The sequence below is a fragment of the Nicotiana sylvestris genome, chromosome 2 (assembly GCF_000393655.2).
Source record: "Nicotiana sylvestris chromosome 2, ASM39365v2, whole genome shotgun sequence".
Lineage (NCBI taxonomy): Eukaryota > Viridiplantae > Streptophyta > Magnoliopsida > Solanales > Solanaceae > Nicotiana > Nicotiana sylvestris.
The window spans coordinates 56,700,815-56,720,813 of record NC_091058.1 but is presented as its reverse complement, the minus strand read 5'-3'; the positions used below and the strand labels follow the sequence as shown (position 1 = coordinate 56,720,813).

Genomic DNA, 19,999 nt, shown 5'->3' with positions numbered 1-19,999 from the left:
GGGACCTCAACCAAAAGTACAAAAAAGTCATATACCACTATTCAAACTTATACCAATCTTCAAAACACTTAAAACAACATCAAATCATCAAAACACCCTCGGATTCAAGCCTAAAGATTCCAAAACTTCCAAATTCCGCTTTCGATCAAAAAGTCTATCAAACCTCGCTCGAAGGACCTGAAATGTTGCACACACGTCCCAAATGATACCACGGACCTACTCAACTTTTCGAAATTTCATTACGACCCCTATATCAAAATCTCACCATAGAACCGGAAACTTCAAAAAATCAACTTTCGGCATTTCAGGCCTAACCTCCAAAACACAATCCGAACATGCCCCTAAGCCCGAAATCACCCAACGGAGCTAACGAAACCAACGGAATTCCATTCTGAGGACGTCTTTACACTGCTCCGATTACGGTCCAAATTCTATAGCTTAAGCTCTCATTGAGGGACTAGGCCTCATTTGTTTTTTTTAAGATTAAGACGTCTGAATCTGAATACACATCTGAACATCAAGATGTGCATTAAGATTAACACATCTGAATCTGAATACATATCTGAATTTATTAAGATGTGTATTAGGATCTAAATACTAAAAATTAAGAATGTTTGATTTTTAACATCTGAATGTATAAAATTTATTTTATTTCAAAATTAATAAACATAAAATTCAAATGAATACTAACTAACCTAATATTCTATCAATAAAATATATTATTTTTTTAAAATATGATAGTTGGTGGTGATGGCTAACGGGTGAATGCCGACTAGAGACAGTGGTTGGTAGTAGTTTTGGTTGATGATGGTGGTTCATGCTAGTAGCTCGTAGTGATTGGTAGTGGTGGCGATTATGATTGAGGATGGTGGTGGTGGGTGGTGATAGTTAATAATGGCGGGTGGTGGTACTAATTTTGATTGAGGAAGGTGGTGGTAGGTTATAATGATGGGCGGTGCCGGCTGTGGTTGTTGATGGTGATGGGATGGTTAGTTGTGGTAGTTGAGGTGGATGAGTGTTGATTGTGGGTGAGAATGATGGTGATAGGAGTGGTGGGATGGTGGGTGGTGATGATCGATAATGGTGGCAGCTATGATTGAGGATAATAGTGGCGTGGTGGAGGTGGTGGTGGTGGTGGTATGGTGGTAGTTGATAATAGTAGGTGGTGGTGGCAGTTAATAATGAATATGTGATATCATCTTAATGAAATTAAGTCTTTGTTATAGATCTTAATCATACAAACCTATTCAGATTCATTAAGTGGTTGTTAAGTAAAAAAACAAACACACTTAATGATTAAGATCTGAATAATTAAGATTTAGACTTTAAAAACAAACGCATTTAATGTCTGAGATCTGAATGATTAAGATTCATACCTCTATTAAGTACAAACAAATGAGGTCTAAGTGTCCCAAAACACTCTGAAACTCCAAACGAATCCTCCCGGCAACTCACGATAGCAGAAATAAACACGGGGAAAGCAGTTAATAGGCGATCAGGGCGTTAATTCTTAAAATGATCTGTCGGGTCGTTACAAGTACCGAGTCAAATCAATTTTAATCGGGAATTAATATTGTTACCGGTGGTATTTTATATTATGACCCAAGAAAGGATAGGGAAGAATTAGCAAAAATAGTTACTGTTATGTGCTTACCCTATAGTTTTCCTTCTAACTCTCACTTTGTGCATTATATTAGAAGAATTTTTAATACTACTTATAAAGGATGGCCTCGCACAACCGTAAAGAGCGATATTTATAAATATAAACATGAATATGAACAATATTTGCTCTATTTATTTACTCATATTAATTATCGTGTTGCTATTACTACTGATATTGGTAGAAGTGATAATGATTGTGATTATATTACTGCTACAAGTAATTGGATTGATGAGAACTGGATAATGCAAAAGCGCATTATTGCTTATAGAATAATTAATTCACGTCACACAGGGCAGTTTATTTCTAGCACAATTACGGATATTTGTAGATATTTTTGCATTAGTGATTAAATAACATCAATTTCAATGGATAATGCTACTAGTAACATTAATGTTGCAGTCTTGCTTACCACTACACTAAATCCTACATTTAGTAACATTTTTCATGTTAGATGTATCATATTTACTATTTACTTGTGGGTGATGGTATGAGATTGAAATTGAAAAGGTTAAAATGGCTCTTCACTTGCTTTTTTATTCAAACCGTAGAAGTAGACTTAGAGAATATTTTAAAAGATGTGATGAATTTGGCCTAAGAGAAAGAAAAATTCCTAAACCTTGTCCAACTAGATGGAATTACATGTATGAAAGTTTAGTTGTTGCATATGAATATAGAAACCCCATAAACTCAACGTTTAATTCTCATGTAAGTGATGATGATGAGCACCTTACAAATGCGGATTGGGCTAATGTTAAAATGCTTGTAGATTTTTTAGAAAGATTTCATGTTGCTACAAATAAATTTTTTGGGCAATATTATCCTACTATTTCAAAATCCCACGAACCTTGATGGATTTATGAAATTTGTAAGAGATACCATGTAAAATTAATATGTAACTTATTTTGGCACATCTTGATTAGTTTCTTTTTCTTCTCAATGGTGATATTAGCACCTTGGTTGTGCTTATTCCATTGGGGGGGAGGGGAGACTAAGAAAGATTGAGCCATGTTTTGTTAATGTCATAATAATAAAAATTATAACGCATTCCTTTGAATATCTTTTAAATTTGAATTAAAAATTTTTAAGTCACAACTATATAATATAATTTACAAGAAATTGCTTTAGATAAAAATTTAATTAAAAAAAAGTCAGGCCCACTCAGGCCCATATATATATATATATATATATATATATATATATATATAATATACAAGGAATTGCCTTAGATAAAAAAAATTTAAAAAATAGGTCAGGCCCACTTAGCTCGAGACCATTAGTTCATGGTCCCAGTCCTGGTCGGGTTACCTCTAAAAGCCCACGAAGTCTGGGACCGTTTAAGCCCGGCCCACATAGGACCGGCCCACGAGACCCGTTTAGGCCCGGCCCGTTTTCTAGTCTTAGTTTAGATGATAAAAATCAAGATACAATCATTGGATTTAACCAAAATCAAGTAAAGAACACTTACCCCAATTACTTCTCTGGAAATCCTCTTTAAAATCGCCTTCTCCCGAGCTCTCTATTGAATTTTGAAATTATGAACTCAAACCCTCATTTTTTAACTTTAAACATTCTGCCCAGATGTTTCCTCTTCGCAAACGCGGCACTGCCCTCGCGTTCGCGAAGCACAAGCTGCCTTAGACCAAAAGTTCCTTTTTCGCGAACGCGAGGATCCACTCGCGAATGCGGAACAGACCTCGTGAACGCGTAGCCTCAAGTCCTACACGTTCGCGAACGCGAAGAACAACTCAGCTGCCCCTCTCAAAATCCCTTCGCGAACGCGAGAGCCCTCTCGCGAACGCGATGAAGGAATTCTCTACAACAAAATACCAGAACATCTTCCAACTTCTAAAACTAAGAATTGATCTGTTAACCACCCGAAACTCACCCGAGGCTCTCGGGACCTTAACCAAACATGCCAACACATCCCATAACATCATTCAAACTTAGTCGAGCCTTCGAATTACTCAAAACAACACCAAAACACCAAATCAACCTCAGATTCAAGCCTAAGAACTTGTAACCTTTCAAATTTCACAAACGACGCCGAAATCTATCAAATGACCTGAAATTTTGCACACACGTCACAAGTGATACTACAAACCTACTCCAATTTCCGAAATTCCATTCCGACCCCGATATCAAGATTTCCACTACCGATCGAAAAATGCCAAATTTTAATTTCGCCAATTCACGCCTAATTCTACCACGAACCTCCAAATTATATTTCGAACATGCTCCAAAGTCCAAAATCACCTAACGGAGCTATCCGAACCATCAGAATTCACATCCGAGATCTTTTACACATAAGTCAATTTCCGATTGACTTTTCTAGCTTAAGCTTCTAAATAAGAGACTAAGTGTTTCATTCCACTCCAAGACCACTCCGAACCCGAACCAACCGACACGATACGATGAAATACAGCTAAACAACACATAAAGAAGCAGAAATGGGAAAAACGGGGCGGCAACTCATGAAATGACCGGTCGGGTCGTTAGATTATGAGTTTAAGTTTATATTCATAATTCTTTTTAAATCTATATTCATTACACTTTTATTGACAGATATAAAATTTACGTGCAATACACATACACTAAAACTAGTGTTATGAAATATGGCAAGAGATTTGGGCTAATGTGTCCTTTTCCATGTTTGGTCTGATGTGGACCTACCTTATGTACGACATCTTAAGAATGTATTCGCCCAAGGATTTGCAAAGGCTAAATACATATACGTAGATAAATACTTAAATTTGGCGATAACTGTCATATAGACACCTTAAGAGGGCGGAACCAAAATATGGTTTATTTTTACTAAAAATACTTAAATAAGTGTAAAAAAAAAGTTACCAAAGTATACATAACGCCACTAATAGTGGCGTTATACAGTAACGTTAACTGTACCGTTACTGTATAGCGCCACTATTAGTGGCGTTATATATACAAACTTACATAGCGCCATTAATAGTGGCGTTATATGCCTTATACCTGAAGACATAGCGCCATTAATAGTGGCGCTATACCCCTTAATACAAATCCTCCATCTTCTTTTTCTTCGTTCCATCTCCCTCATTTTCACTTCTGGTCCCCCACCACCACCACCATCACCACCACCACCACCACCACCACCGATTCTGCCCCCATTTTTAAAAAAAAAAAAAAAATTGGGTCCTCCCGTCACATAAAAGTTTAATATTTGTGGTCCCACTGTCGAGTAGAGCTTCGTGTTATTGTGGATTCACTCTTCCGGAGTCAAAATTTCGATCTATCTACATTTCGAAAATTCTAAATCGAGGTATTTCGATTTATTTTAAGTTGAAACTTTTATAACAATGCATATTACTTGATTTGTATGTGTTCTATTTCGGTTTGTGTTTATTTTTTCCGAAACTAGCATGTTAAATTTTATCCGGATTGGTCTAGACTCATCCCACATTGCTGTCCGGATTTCATCAAAATCCCTTGTGAGAGCTTCCACATCCGGCACGGCTGGCAAGTTATCAATATAAGGAATCTCCCTTGAATGAAACGGCACTTCAGACTCGTTCACTTTTCGTCTATGGGGGCTCTCTTCAAATCCGGTCCTTCCTCCTCGTCCTCTTCATCACCATCCTCACGAGCAAATGGTGTCTCGTCTCCCGATTCATCGGCATTGTTATCATAATCGCTGTTCTCTTCCTCACTCTGTTCACCTGCCAGATGCTAATGTAATACGTCGTTTTTGGGCAATTGAGTGAGTACGGGTAGTTCAACTTGCTCGTTTTCACTGCACATTTCAACAAAAATATAAGCTGCTAAATTAATAAATGCTTTATATATGGCTGTAGCTTTTCACTTACAAGTTGTAATGTGATGACATTCCATGATGGACATTTTCAGTTAGGTGATGACTACCGGATGGGTCACTTGTAAAATTCATATCCGGCCGGTACCCCCTATTAAATAAATGAGCGTTAAAATTTATTCAATACGCAAAAATATACATAATTAACACAAATAAAAATTTAAGTTTACCACTCTTCTTGTGAATTATGGAAAGCAGGGTATAAATTATTTTCTCGCTGCTCATTCGCCGACGGTGATAAATTTAAATCAAGAAAATTCTTTCATCTGGAACATGTCCGGCAAAAACTGATCCAGAATAACCACCCGATGACTGGGGGTTATCTCTACTATGCACAACCTCATTTTTTGGAACGTCTTTGACCTTCACGTACATCTCCAACATTGTGATACAAGAAATTCCCGGCATTCGTCCGGAGTCCTCAAGAAATCACTCAAAGTGTCATCATCGTCGATGTTAAACTCTGAGTAAAAAGCAACCCCTTGCGGTGTAACGGAATACGGATATCTTCCGGTTACTTTGAGTATCACTGAACGTTTGCTCACACTCATTTTTTTGCATAACAACGATATCAATGTTTCGTACTCCATTGAAAGTGGCAATTTAACATTACACTTAGCAGGTAAACTGTAGCCCATAGAGTTATTCTCCATCACAACCTCACCCCCAATATAATGATACTCTTATTCTACGTTCTTCAGACATAATGAAAAAATGCTGGAGAATTTAACAACAATAGAAACCAACAAGAGTTAAAAAAAATTTGAATGAAGTTGGGGCGATTCTACGATGTTTATATAGAAAATGGCTAGCCGGGGGTTTTTTTTTTTTTTGTATATAGCGCCACAAAAAGTGGCTTTATACGCATTTAAATTATTGAACCCAGACATTATTGGTTGGGTCAGGTAATAAGGCATATAGCGCCACTATTAATGGCGCTATGTAAGTTTGTCAGTATAACGCCACTAATAGTGGCGCTATACAGTAACGGTACAGTTAACGTTACTGTATAGCGCCACTATTAGTGACGTTATATATACTTTGATAACTTTTTTTTTTTACACTTATTTGAGTATTTTTACTAAAAATAAACCATACTTTGGTTCCGCTTAAGTATGACAATGTTCAGATAAACCTCTTCTTCCTAACAAATTTTCCATAAATGAAATGTGCATCTAATTTTGGGTAGAATTGTATATTTTCTTTTCCTTTTTAAAGAAAGAGTTTTTGTTAAATCTGTTGATTCAAATTTTAAATAATATATACTCCTAATAATTAAATACTGACAAGTAGTTGTGACGACGTCATATCAGCAACATAGTACTTTTATATTTTTTGACAAAAAACAACATGGTACTTAAATTGACTAACTAAATTTTAGTTCTACTTCTAGAAAGAAAAGAAAGAAAAAGTAAGCAAAAGAAGGAACGAAACAAAGGGTACAAACTCTTGCACTTTATTGGGACTTAAGCCTGCCACGTCATCAGACCCAATATCAGAACTGGCCCACTGAGAGTGTAGTTTTGGGCCCCACTAGTACGTACCCATTGGTTAATTCTTGCCACAAACCGTGTGCGCGTGTACGTGGGTTCACTTCCAATACTAAACTATTTTAAATGTTTAAAATTGTTATTTTGATAAATGTTTTACAACAATTTGGCATATATTTAGAAGTAAAAAAGAATTATTTTTTTAAGATTAGTATATAGCATATGACTATACTAATATTACACCTCTGTGCAAAATTAAATGTTTTAAATTTTAAATTTGAGATTTGACAATCAAACTTATTCATAATACAGTTAAACCTCTCTATAACAGTCTCGTTTGTTCCGAAATTTTTGGATATTATAGCGAAGTGCTGCTATAGAGAACATATATTATAACATAACATGAAAATTGGTTCCGAAAAAACTTGACTTTTATAGTGAAGTATTGTTATATAGAGATGTTGCTATAGAGAGCCTGACAGTAGTCATTTCGTCAACTTATGAAGCTTTACTATCAAAGATTATGCATTCTAATCACTTTCACAATTTAAGAGAATAAGTAATTTTGCAACAAAAGATTATTTATCAAATAGAATTATTGTCATAATTAACAAGTATTGTCAGACTTCTATATAACAGCATCCCTATATAATTGTCATTCATTATAAAAGTCAAATTTTCCTCGTAACCGACTTTTTAAGTTACATTTTACCTCTATATATCAGCTTTTTACCTATAACAGCAGCAACCATAATTATAACAGAACGCTCTTTGTAAAATTACTCATCTATAACGGCCATATAGAAACTTTAAGATTACTAATAATAATTCTAAAAATATGCACATAATCTTTTTCCATTAATCAAAGTTTTTATCTTGCATAAGATATAAAATTGAAGATTTGCACATGATATCTTTTCTATCTGACAAATTCCATAAAAAATTTAGATAGAAAATTTAAATGTTAAGTTCTTAGATTGTTTTTGAGGGAAAGCTATTGGATACTTTTTTGCTGAAAATTTGGACACATCTTCGGCAATTTAGGCATTATATCACTAATAAGGGAATGAAATCTACGAAACAAACTACAATTACAAAGTTCTTCCATCAATCTTGAAAAAATTTATTTTGTTAGGCAACTTTAAAATGTCTCCCTTAGAGTTTTAACCTTTATACTTTTAGTTATGAATTTATTAATAATGTATTAGCTTTCTTATATATTTAACTAGTGAAATATGCATATCTTTTGAGATTTTAAGTTTGAATAATTTTCTTATTTTTTATATGTAACATTAAAAAAATTGATTTTTTGTATAATTTTTATCTATAATAGCCAAAATATATTTAAACGTCAAATATTGGTATAGTTGTATAATAGTCATTCACTATAAAACAAGAATATTATAGAGAGGGTTGATTGTACTAGTTGTGTTGGTTTATACATCTTAAATAATTTGTATGAAGTATCACTTTCAAATGTGAATTTGAGTTTGAATTTTCATTCCAATTTATTTTTTCGTTTTACTTTTCAAGGGATTTTTTTTTGGACTTAGAATATTTCAAGTAGGAATTACTCTTGAAAAGTAAAATGAAAAATAAAATAAAATTGGAATGGAGTATTTGGCTGAAATTTAGCCATTCACTTCTCAACGTACAATCTCTCTCTCTCTCTCTCTCTCTCTCTCTCTCTCTCTCAAGATCCAACTTCCTCGTTTGTTGAGTCCTTATCCTATTTTTTCATTCTTTTCCTAATAAAAAATATTAACTGTTTTCTTATTTCTTTTCTTTTGTAAATAATAAAAATAGGTAAATTTTATTCTTCTTAATAACGTTTTATCAATTAAAATACAAAAAACCATTTGCTTTTTTAAACTAAAATAGTACTCGTATAGTTTCATGTAAACGGATCATAGTAACTCCAGCATTATGTTTCATTTAAGTGAGAATAAATTACTTTTCTTAATAAAATAGGAATATTTTTTCTTTGTTAATCTTTTCCGAATTGAAGTAGGATAAGCATTTAATTATAAAACCCTTGATTTTAAAGTTAAAAACGAAAAAAGGTCAATAGTAAATCAGTAACTCAATTGAGGAATTACGGAGCTGTTATTTTGAGGTAATTTTTTGTTATTCTTTTCTTCAGTTTTGGGCTTTCTTGTTATGTAATGTACATCACGTAGCATGTTAGTGGAAAAACCTGAAACCCATGAAGATATAATAATAATAATATATAAGTATTATATATATAAAAAGTAAAAGCAAAATTTTTATGTCTTTTGGGGGCTTTTTGTTTTATTCACAATCATCATTGTTGTTTACCAAACTATAAATCTTTTCTAATTTAATTCAATTTGTCGTGTTTTCTCTATTCTTTTTTTCTTTTTTTGGGTAATTTTTTAACTCATCATTTAATTTACCCAGTTTAGCAAGATTTGATTTTTACCCATTGATTTTATCTCTCTATTAAAGGAAAGTAAAAAAGATTGATCTTTTTTTATCTTTTTGGAATTTAATTTGGTGAAATTTTGAGGGTTGAATAGTTCCTTGTAATTCTATCAGTATTGTAAAGTTTTGCTTACGTGAATCATTGATCACAGGGGAAGGTTAAATTTGGTATACAATTGCTTCTCTGTTTTATTTTTTATTTTATTTTTTGGTCTGTATATTTCTTGTTTTAGTTTTCAGTTTTTGCTGTTTGTGAATGTTCATGCATATTTTCAAGAATTCTGTTATAATGGATTGTGACTGAAATTATTGTCTATGCAGGCGTGATAAATTTTGGGTTGAATGGTATATTTGTTAAGTCAGTGATTAGAGTTTCAGTTTAGCTCAACTTCTCCATGATCTTGGAGGTAAAAAGCTTCAATCTTTTGTCTTGAATCTGTCATTGTCTAATGAAGAATTCTATTTTTGATTATTAATGTTTGCTTATTGTTCTCCAGTTTATATTGCATTGTAGCATTTGTGATTCAGAAGGGAATTTCCACAGAGAAGGGTTTTTTTTTGGGGTGGTGGGGGGTGGGTGGTGGGGGGGGGGGGGGTTGGGGGTGGAGGGAGAGAGACGGAGATGAGGAGAATAGTTTTCCTTTGAACAATTCCAGATATCATGAGCATGGTTTCCATTTGGCTAATTTTTGCTTCTGTTGCGAAAATTGTACTTTGATGCATTTTATGTCGTTTTAATGGAATGGTTTTGCTTAAAATTATGATTTGTAGCATCAACAATCCCGATTAGGGGAACTTGAAATTATTCGTTTTAATGGAGCGGTTTTGCTTCTCTATCCTGGGGGGTGGGGTGGGGGGGGGATCGAGATTAGCTTAGTCTGAATACATTTATGAATCTTGGTAGGCGCAGGAGCTGTAATTATTGCAGTAACTGCAAAATGGTAGCACTAAAGATTTGTATGATTGATATTGAGGGCATAGAGAAGGCTTAGAAGTTCCACTCTATAAGCCCATTCTTCCATTGGAATCACTAGACATCATAGCTCCAGAATTGCAGATCGTGTGCTTAATATAACTGAATCTGATGAAAATAGGCTGCCTTTTTAGTGTGTATTTCATTCATTTATGTTGTAATGTTCTTTGCTAAATATTATCTTCCTCTACTGATATTAAATAGGCTATATACCTGCTTGGAACGTATTCGGCAAATCTGCCCTCGTTCCTGCCAATTTAGAGTGTGTTGTGAATCGAAGTAAAAATGTAGCTTTAGTCTCTTTAGTTTTTGGAACTATCTCCAGTTATCTTTTTTAAAATAATTCCTGCCACAAAATGTCGATAGATTGCTGAAGTCCTTTATTGGCTATTAAATTAGTGCAGAATTCTGATTTAATCGGGGTCTAGTTGTATCGAGGAAGATCACCATTACATTTTGAAAATACATGGTCACCACATTGATGTAAAGGGTAAAACCATATCGCATTGTTTGAAATTTTTTAGGATCTTGAATTACTAGCGTTCACCCCAGGCTTACATTTTGAGAGCCTTTGGCTAGTAAGGGAAATGTAAATAATGGTTCATGCATTGAATAGAGTTTGTTTTCTGTTCCACTACCCGTCTATTTAAGTCAGCGGTAATCTTTGGAGGATTCTCTTCAAATGGTCATTTATATCAATTTGCCTTCCGTTCTTTCTTACATTGTCGTTTTGATGCGTTGGCAGTTGAAAATTCATATCTGTAATCAATACGGATTTCTGCAATCCAGAATCTGAAGATATAACTTCACGGAAAAGTCTATATAACTGAAGAGAGAAGAGCACCAGTTCATTAAGCATCGTTCCATTTTTAGATCTCTGACAAGGTGAAGGTTATATATTATCCTTCAAGCATAAAATTAGGGGTATATGTGCTCCAGGGCGCAATCTGAAAAAAAGAGCATGAAGGTTTGAAGCTTGGCTTTTGATTTGTAACTTGTTTATGTATTTTAATTGATTTTGAAGTCTTAATTTCTTTCCCATATCTATCTTGTTCTCCGATATGTTATGTGGCCTTTACCTTATATGCTCAGTTTAGATCTGTACTTCTGTGACTTGTTCTCCGATATGTTATGTGGCCTTTACCTTATATGTTCAGTTTAGATCTGTACTTCTGTGAGATTTTTAAAGAAACACAAAAGGAAACAAAGAAGAATCGGATGTTTAGAGGGCTAAAGAAGCTGCTCCTTTTAATATTAACAAAATCAAAGTCTGTAGATATGTCTTCGTGACAGTAACGTTTTTATGAAATCAAATGGAGTACCCTGTTTTTTCAGATAAAATAAACATTTTCACATGTAAGATAGGCCTACACTCTTCGTCAGATCATCATCTGGATTTCTTCTAAAACTTTTAAGTACTTTGTCATATCATTCAATGACCAAATGCATGGCTGGTTGTCTTCTGCTTTTACTACTTCCTAACTTTATTTGGTTAAGACTTTTTAGCAAGATCCAAATTTTGATGCTCATCGCTCTGCTGAATTTTCCTTTAGCAAGGAAAGGGAGAAGTGACATTTGCGCATCATACAACTGCTGATATTCCATTCAAATTGATCCTTATATCTGAAAGAGTTAGATCTGTTGAGTACTTTTCACGATTCCTCTCTTCTTTCTTGGTTGATCAGATTGTCTTGAGTGAAGACAATGCTGATAAAATAATGATGCTTTCTGGTTCTTTTGATCCCTCTTCTGACGAGGGTGGAATGTAGGATAAGGAAAAAAAGACGGATAAATGGATAATTACACATCACCGTTATCTTATGGCTTTTTTATGCTGGGTGTCTGACTCATAAAATGTACACTGTCATATCCAGTATTTGTTCTCTTGCACTCAAGAGATTACTGATCTGACCGCTAGTTGATCAGTTTTTGCAAACTAAACAAATTTTGAACAATTTAATCTTGAATGCTTTTTGACTAAAAGAACTTTCTTAAGTAGAAATCACATTCAATTATGTAGAAAAAACAATTTGAAGACTAAATTCTTTCATCTGATTGAGATTTAACTCTATTCTCTTCCCCTGCAGGAACATCCTTCTAGACAGGCTCCAAAAGGTGAAAATAATATTGAGAGTTCAGGCAGCCCTCGTAGTCGGAAGGTAAAAAGGAAAAATCTATAACTCCTTTTCGATTTGGTGTTCATCATCGCATATCTTGCAGAAATATGATTAATCATGTACTGTGTCTAAAATTGTGCCGATTCTCCATGTTTGATGTCGTAGAATGCCTAGTCATGCATGTGTTCTAATTTATAGACATTGGTGGATGTTGCTAATGAGCATTGACAGGAAGGTGTGGAGGTCGAGGATTAGGGTAGTAAGTTAGGCAGTCTAGATTATTCATACCGGTAGTATTAGTTCATACTCTCACATTCTGTTGGTATTAGGTTTCTATGACTACCTGACGTTTTTTGCATTTCGATCATCTTATTATCTTGTTGTTATTTATGCTGCTTTTACATGGCTTCTCGGTATTGTCCCGTCTTGTTTTTCTTATTATTCATGTGGTGCTTTTGCTTTCCCGGCAAAGGGTCTATTGAAAACAACCACTCTACCTCCGCAAGGTAGGGGTAAGTGTGCGTACATACTACCCTCCCCACTATGTGGGATTATGCTGGGTATGTTGTTGTTGGTGGTGGTGGTGGATGTTGCTAATAAACTTGGATAATTAAAATCATTATCTTTTTAGTTTAATTTCTAACATCCATTTTGTTAAGCATGACCCCGTTGCTGTCTAATACATACCATGGCACTCATAGGACCTACCTTTTCCTCTCTGTACATAAGTAGTTCTTTCTTGTTCTGGAACAGGTGTCAGCAAGATGGAATCCTGGCGAAGCTTGTAGGCCCATCTTACAGGATGCTCCTGTGTACTATCCAAATGATGAGGTAAACTTCATGTTCAAAAGTTATTATATTCCCGTTTGTGTGCTTAAAGCCATTGGTTAAGCTCATCCTGTGGTCAAACGATAGGAGTTCAAAGATCCACTTGGTTATATTGCAAGCATTCGCCCCTACGCACAGCCATATGGCATATGCAGGATTGTACCACCTGCATCTTGGAGTCCACCCTGCCCACTTAGAGAGAAGAATGTGTGGGAATTTGCTAAGTTCTCGACTCGAATCCAGCAAGTTGATTTACTTCAGAATAGGGAGCCCATGAAAAAGAAAAAACAGAGAAAGAGGAAAAGACGATGGTACTCAAAGATGGGATCAACGAGGAGACAACCAAGAGCTCTAGGTTCTGAATCAAATACTCAATCGAACAATAGTGATGAGAAGTTCGGGTTTCAGTCAGGGTCTGACTTCACATTTGAGGAATTTGAGACGTTTTCCAAAGATTTTAAAGAGTTCTATTTTGGGATGACGGATCCTGAAGATGGAGCCTGTGATGAACCTAAACAGGACAAGGTATGGCAACCGTCCATTGAAGAAATTGAAGGTGAGTATTGGCGCATCATTGAGAAGCCAACAGATGAAGTTGAGGTAAGGGAATTTAGTTTGGTATTTACTTTGTATTATGAGATATCTATTATGTGCTCATCAGTTGAAGACTAAATTATTTACCTTCATCTGATGAGTAGGTGTACTATGGAGCTGATCTGGAAACTGGAGTATTCGGCAGTGGATTCCCCCAAGAATCTTTATCTCCAAATGCTCGTACTTTAAATCAGTATGCGACTTCTGGTTGGAACTTGAACAACTTACCGCGCCTGCCATGTTCTGTATTGTGCTTTGAGGAGTGCAATATCTCAGGAGTTTTGATCCCGTGGCTGTATATTGGAATGTGCTTCTCATCATTCTGTTGGGTATGTAATAAAGACTTGTTCAGTTAAGCTTTCAACTTAAACTTAATATATAGTTGACAAAGTGAACTCATTAAATAAAGCAAAGTTGGGTGCATTCATGAATTCTTCTCTTGTTTACCTGAATAGTATTGATCAATTTTCTTCAAGTATTAACTGTTACAGGCGTCAGTTAACATCTCGTGTCATAGGTCCCCCCCACCCCCCCAAAAAAAAAACTCCACACATTTCTCTTTCTTTCTTTTTTTTCATTACTATTCGATCAACTTATTTGCTTTATGTTGACTGAATACTTGCTTCCTTTTATCTAATTAAAGCACGTTGAGGACCACCATCTTTATTCTCTGAATTATATGCATTGGGGTGAGCCAAAGATTTGGTATGGAGTGCCAGGAACTCATGCTTCAGCCCTGGAGGATGCAATGAGAAAGCATTTGCCAGATCTGTTTGAAGAGCAACCTGATTTGCTTCACGAACTTGTAAGTACTCCAAACTAAATCTTGATCAAGCATTAGTCATCCTAGTTCTATAATACTCCACCGGCTAAGTCGAGCAGTGATGAGCTATGCAAGTTGCTCCTCTAGTTACAATGAGCTATGCAAGTCCCTTTTCCTTTTCATAAACCTCACCTAATTGCTAAGTTTACTCATCAACTTACAGATGTGAATATCGTAACAGAAATGTTTACTTGTCACTTGTGGAACATCTGAAATTCTATTCTTTCGCTTTTAATAAATTGTACAAATTGCCATCAAGATTCTTTTCTCTTGTTAATTCAGCTTCCCCTCAGCCCTCTAATCTTTTTCCAGTACATTGGCGCATTTCTTGGTAGTTTGAGTTTGGAATAAGTTGGGCTGACCCTCATATCAAATTCATCATTGATTTTTTCAGGTAACTCAGTTGTCTCCTTCAGTTTTGAAGTCAGAGGGTGTACCAGTGTACCGTGCTGTTCAGAACCCAGGGGAGTTTGTGCTCACATTCCCAAGAGCCTATCATTCTGGATTTAACTGTGGGTTCAACTGCGCGGAGGCCGTTAATCTGGCCCCTGTTGATTGGTTAGAGCATGGACTAACTGCAGTGGAGCTCTACAGCAAGCAACGTCGTAAAACTTCACTTTCACATGATAAGTTGCTTATAGGAGCAGCTAGTGAAGCTATCGAGGCATTGTGGGAGCTCTCTGCTCTTAAGAATCTAAACAGTAGAAACGTGAGATGGAAAAGTTTCTGTGGGAAGGATGGTATGCTGACTAAAGCTATTAAGGTAAATTTCTGAGTATGTCAAAACATATGGATGTGGATTTGAATACTTCTGTCTTTGTGATTTGACCCCATTCATTAGGTATCTTCACATATAAGGGATAATAGTACTTAGTATGACATAAACTCCCCTAAAGGTACTTTTAGTTTTAATTTGAAACTCCCCATTATCCAGTTACAATGAAATTCTATTTGAGTCCTTTATCAAAATGCAATTCTATTGGAGGTGAATTACAAAGATGGTTTTGTTGGTAAATCATAAAAAGTGGAGGTGCATTACAAAGATTCATATACTTAAAAGTGTACAAGAGGCAAAATGTTGCAAGTAATCTATCTTTTTTCCTACATGCAGAGAAGAATTGAGATGGAGAAGGAAAGACTGGAGCGACTTGTACCTCATGTCCGACTTCAAAATATGGATAGAGATTTTGGCTTGAAAGATGAGCAGGAATGCTTTTCTTGCTACTATGACTTACACCTCTCTGCAGTTGGTTGCAAGTGTTCCCCGGAGCAGTTTTCATGTCTTAAACATGCAAATCTTATGTGTTCCTGTAAACCAGAGGACAAAATTATCCTTGTTCGTTATAACATGGATGAATTGAACACATTGGTACAAGCATTGGAGGGGAAATTGGGTGCTATTGAACTATGGGCTTCCAAGGTTTCTGGTTTTCGTTCTTTAAGTAGGAGACAGCATAATTTTGTGAAGCTGGATTCAGAGGGAGATGGACTGGAAATGGATCCCTCGCTGAAAAATGAAGACTTACCAGGTTCGTTGAGAGAGCAAAAACAGTATTCGAAGAAGCAGTGCAGCTCGTTGCATAGCGAGACACATGCATTCTGGTCAGATCAGCAGAAGCATCTTTTATGTGCACCTGAGAACTTGTCAAAAGGTGCGAAAGAAGAAGCTCCTGCCACTAATGGATATCACTTTGATCTAGATTGCAACAGCTTGTCCAATGAGTGCGGAAAAAAAGCAAATGAGACCTCCACATCCATAGCTATACAAGAGATGAATGATGATTTAAAAGTACCTACAGAAAGAGATGGAGTTATTTTAGTCTGTGATTCTGGATCCTCAGTTTCTCTTGCTACAGAAAAATATCTCCATTTATTATCTGATGATGCAACCAACTCTTATGCTTCAAATCACAGTAGTGGCAAGAAGTTATTTGGCGTTGATCTTTCCATGTGCTCACTTCGTGTTCGTCAAAATGGAACACTTGACACTAATAAGGATTCCCCGAGCAGCAAAATGTCTGAACAAAAGCTCGCCTACCATGTCGACCCGCTAAATTTTGGGTCAATTGTTTCGGGAAGGCTGTGGTGCAATAAATTGGCGATATTCCCTAAAGGTTTGTTAAATATGATTTCGTACTAAGAAAATTTTTGCATTTGATGTGACATTTTCTTCAAATTTCAATGCCCTTATTGTATATTTCATTGTTGATGCTCCATAACAGGATTTAGAAGCCGTGTTAAGTTCTTTGATGTGCTCAATCCTGTGACAATTAGTAGCTATATATGTGAGATCTTGGATGGTGGGCTCCTTGGACCTCTATTCAAGGTAAGATGTTATTCAATACTCTGCTTACTGAATTATATAAGTTGAGAAAATATCGGATAGTAAGGACGAGTCTTCTGTTATGTTATTCTCTTTTGCATAGTTGTGAAGGAAATATGTGAGTTATTTTCATTATTTGCATAGTGTGTTTGGAAGGAAAATTTCTCGTTATTACCTTGTAAACGTAGGCATCTACTTTGAAGAAAGGTTACTCGGAAAAAGTTTTTGAGCATGCTATGGTTTTTTTTAATGCTTTAACACGGGAGTAAATAATTTGCTTATTCACTGCCATTGATACTTTACAATAAAATGTGTTAAATTCCAGTTTCGATCTATTTACTGGACTCTAATTATTGTCTACTTGATTTCAGGTTAGCTTAGAAGAGCATCCAGATGAGAGTTTTGTTTGTTCTTCAGCTCAAAAATGCTGGGAAATGGTTTTGCAGAGAGTCAATAAAGAAATCACAACAAAAAGAAATCTAGGAAAACAAGATCTTCCACCATTGCAACCTGAAGAAAGTATCGACGGGCACAAAATGTTTGGGTTACTCTGCCCACACATAGTTCAGGTATTACCTATTATGTTGCTATGTGCACGATATTGCTCATTCAAGTTTGTGACTAACTGGCGTTAGTTTGATCAACAAATAATCGACATGTGATTTTAGAAAAACAAGGAAAGAATTCATAGTTAAATTAGCACAGTAGAAATGAGCAGGATTAACACTACATTTCCCGACGAAAGGACAAGATGCTTCTATCTTGTGATCTTGTAGTTGGTTCATTAGTGGAATCACCTTATCTTTATCCACTTTAGGTTTAGATTCTTGCGCGCATTTCTTGTTTGAACCTAGCCCCAGTTCTTCGAGCTGAGAGGAATCTCTTGTAAAACCTAGAGTATAAAGTGATGGTACCGTATATCAATTCGAACATTTGCTTATAAACAATTTCTTCCTAGTAGAATCAAATTTCTTATTTCTGACTCTTTTAATAAATAAAGTTTTTTCCATCTTCTAACAACTTGCTTCCAAGTGAATTACTCCTACATTGTGCTAACATTGGTGTATACAGTCCATTGAAGCTCTTGATGAAAACCATCAATGCCTGGAGTACTGGAACAAGCAGCTAAAACTCAATGACGGGTGTGAAAATGTCAAAGGGTCTTCAGGTTTATGGAAGTCTGTTGACGTTCAGGAGCAGCCTCTCGTGTCAAGATATGCTGTGGTAAAAACAGGCCAGGGGTCGGGAGGCAAGTTGGCTGCGGATGAGCAGCAGCAGCAAGCTAATTCAGTAGGAAGTAGCGGAAATCATTCATCTGACAATGAGTTGCAGTTAGTACTTAGGAAACTTTTGAGTAAAGCTGATCCTGAAGAACTGAAAATAATGCACAAGATCTTGTGCAGCGGGTCAACTAGCCCCGAGTGGAGAGTAGCATTAGCAACATTGACTCAAGAGATCCAAAGGAACATGTAAATCCCTACAATTTTGGGATCTCTTTTTAGCTCAGTAGGGGTTATCGACAGCTTAATTCTTTCGAATATTAGCATAAGGAAGGGAGGAATGTGAGGATGAGTCGCGCATGAGATATGTTAGTTGAACTTGCTCATGTTATAGAAGTAAGTTTTTGCTTTTGAATAGGCCTGCAAAGAACTGCATTTAGCTTTCCTTTTATATAAGAAAAAAAAGCTTATACAAGTAAGTTTTTGCTTCTGAATAGGCCTGCAAAGAAGCTTTCCTTCTATATAAAGAAAAAAAAAGTTATATAGTTGGATTACCTGAGTCAAATCTTTTAATTTCCTGAAATAAGATCTTATGCTGTTAGAAATGTCTCATTTGTTTTGTTCAGCTGTAGTTTCGTACTAAAAGGTCCAATGTTGGTACTCAACAGAGTGAATGTTCCTAGCACAAACGGTGTCTAACTTAAGTGATAGAGTATTTTTTTCATTCTTATATTATGCCTGGCTCAAATAATCAACCAAATATTGCGTTAGAGAACCAAGGAAAAGAAGACTTTGAAATTTCTATATTAAAAGTATAATATTCTATCACCACACTCATTGACCAACTTGTCCTTTGGATTGATATTATTTCCAAAACATTTAAAAAGTATAACAACTCTAGAAAAAAGTTTCTCATTTTTTCAATTAAGTAGGAGTACTAAACTCTAACATAACTCACAAGAATCATATGAATAAGTTTCTATTAATCATAGGCCCAAAGATCTTAAGTAATTATATTTTGACAAAATTGATTATACGGTCGAATATATTATGGCCCTCCATATAGTTTTTTTCTTCAATTTTGATATTTCTTATTTGCAATACCAACTTCAACAAGGTTTTCATTCGAATGATGACCACAAATAAAATGAAGGTATTAATTGTTGATGTACCTTGACGACCAGGGCAAATGTACTAAAAGTTCTAAGTAACTAAGGAGTCGTTTAGCAGGATGTATTCGAGAAAATATTAGACGTATTAGCTTTAGTAGTATTAATCCCTTGTTTGATAATGTTTTTGACTTATATATAACTAATACATTAGTTATATGCTCTATTCAGTGTCATTCTCATACATAGTAAACCATAGCATTAGCAATATCATGATTTTTAATACATGGATAAACATGTATAAAGATAGAACTGCCCTTTCAAAAACCTGTAATATACCAAATCAAATAGTTGATAAGAAATAATCACAGCATTACTAATACACCCTATTAAGTTCTATTCTTATTACACCCTACCTAATGTTGTATGGTGGGCCGGGCTGGGACCGGGACCGGACCGGTCCCGCGGTCCTAACGGGCTAAACGGGTCTGGCGGGCCGGTCCTAGTGTGTCGGTCCTTAATGGTGCAAAAAGCCCGAGGTGGGCCGGGTCACATAAAATAGCCCACGAGCCC

At 35.6% G+C, this 19,999-nt stretch overlaps 1 protein-coding gene across 2 annotated transcripts; it reads left to right on the top strand.

Annotated features, from left to right (window-relative positions):
• Window positions 1-8,964: 8,964 nt before the first annotated feature.
• LOC104229310 (lysine-specific demethylase JMJ18-like) lies at window positions 8,965-18,807 on the top strand. Of its 2 annotated transcripts, none has more exons than XM_009781930.2 (13): window positions 8,965-9,110; window positions 9,761-9,846; window positions 11,158-11,379; window positions 12,500-12,571; window positions 13,283-13,360; window positions 13,445-13,957; window positions 14,056-14,280; window positions 14,595-14,756; window positions 15,169-15,537; window positions 15,886-16,888; window positions 16,997-17,100; window positions 17,469-17,666; window positions 18,169-18,807. In XM_009781930.2, exons 3-13 carry the CDS (start codon window positions 11,341-11,343, stop codon window positions 18,568-18,570), a joined length of 3,165 nt encoding a protein of 1,054 aa, XP_009780232.1. In that variant the 5' UTR covers window positions 8,965-9,110; window positions 9,761-9,846; window positions 11,158-11,340; the 3' UTR covers window positions 18,571-18,807. The 2 variants fall into 2 exon arrangements, with proteins under 2 accessions (XP_009780232.1, XP_009780231.1); XM_009781929.2 differs by lacking the exon at window positions 8,965-9,110 and adding an exon at window positions 9,349-9,607.
• Window positions 18,808-19,999: the final 1,192 nt, after the last annotated feature.

Coding starts and splice junctions, on each gene's coding strand:
- LOC104229310 (XM_009781930.2), top strand. CDS start 11,341: ATGTGCTCCAGGGCGCAATCTGAAAAAAAGAGCATGAAG. Junction 11,380..12,499: donor CTGAAAAAAAGAGCATGAAG/GTTTGAAGCTTG, acceptor CTTCCCCTGCAG/GAACATCCTTCTAGACAGGC. Junction 14,281..14,594: donor GCTTCTCATCATTCTGTTGG/GTATGTAATAAA, acceptor ATCTAATTAAAG/CACGTTGAGGACCACCATCT.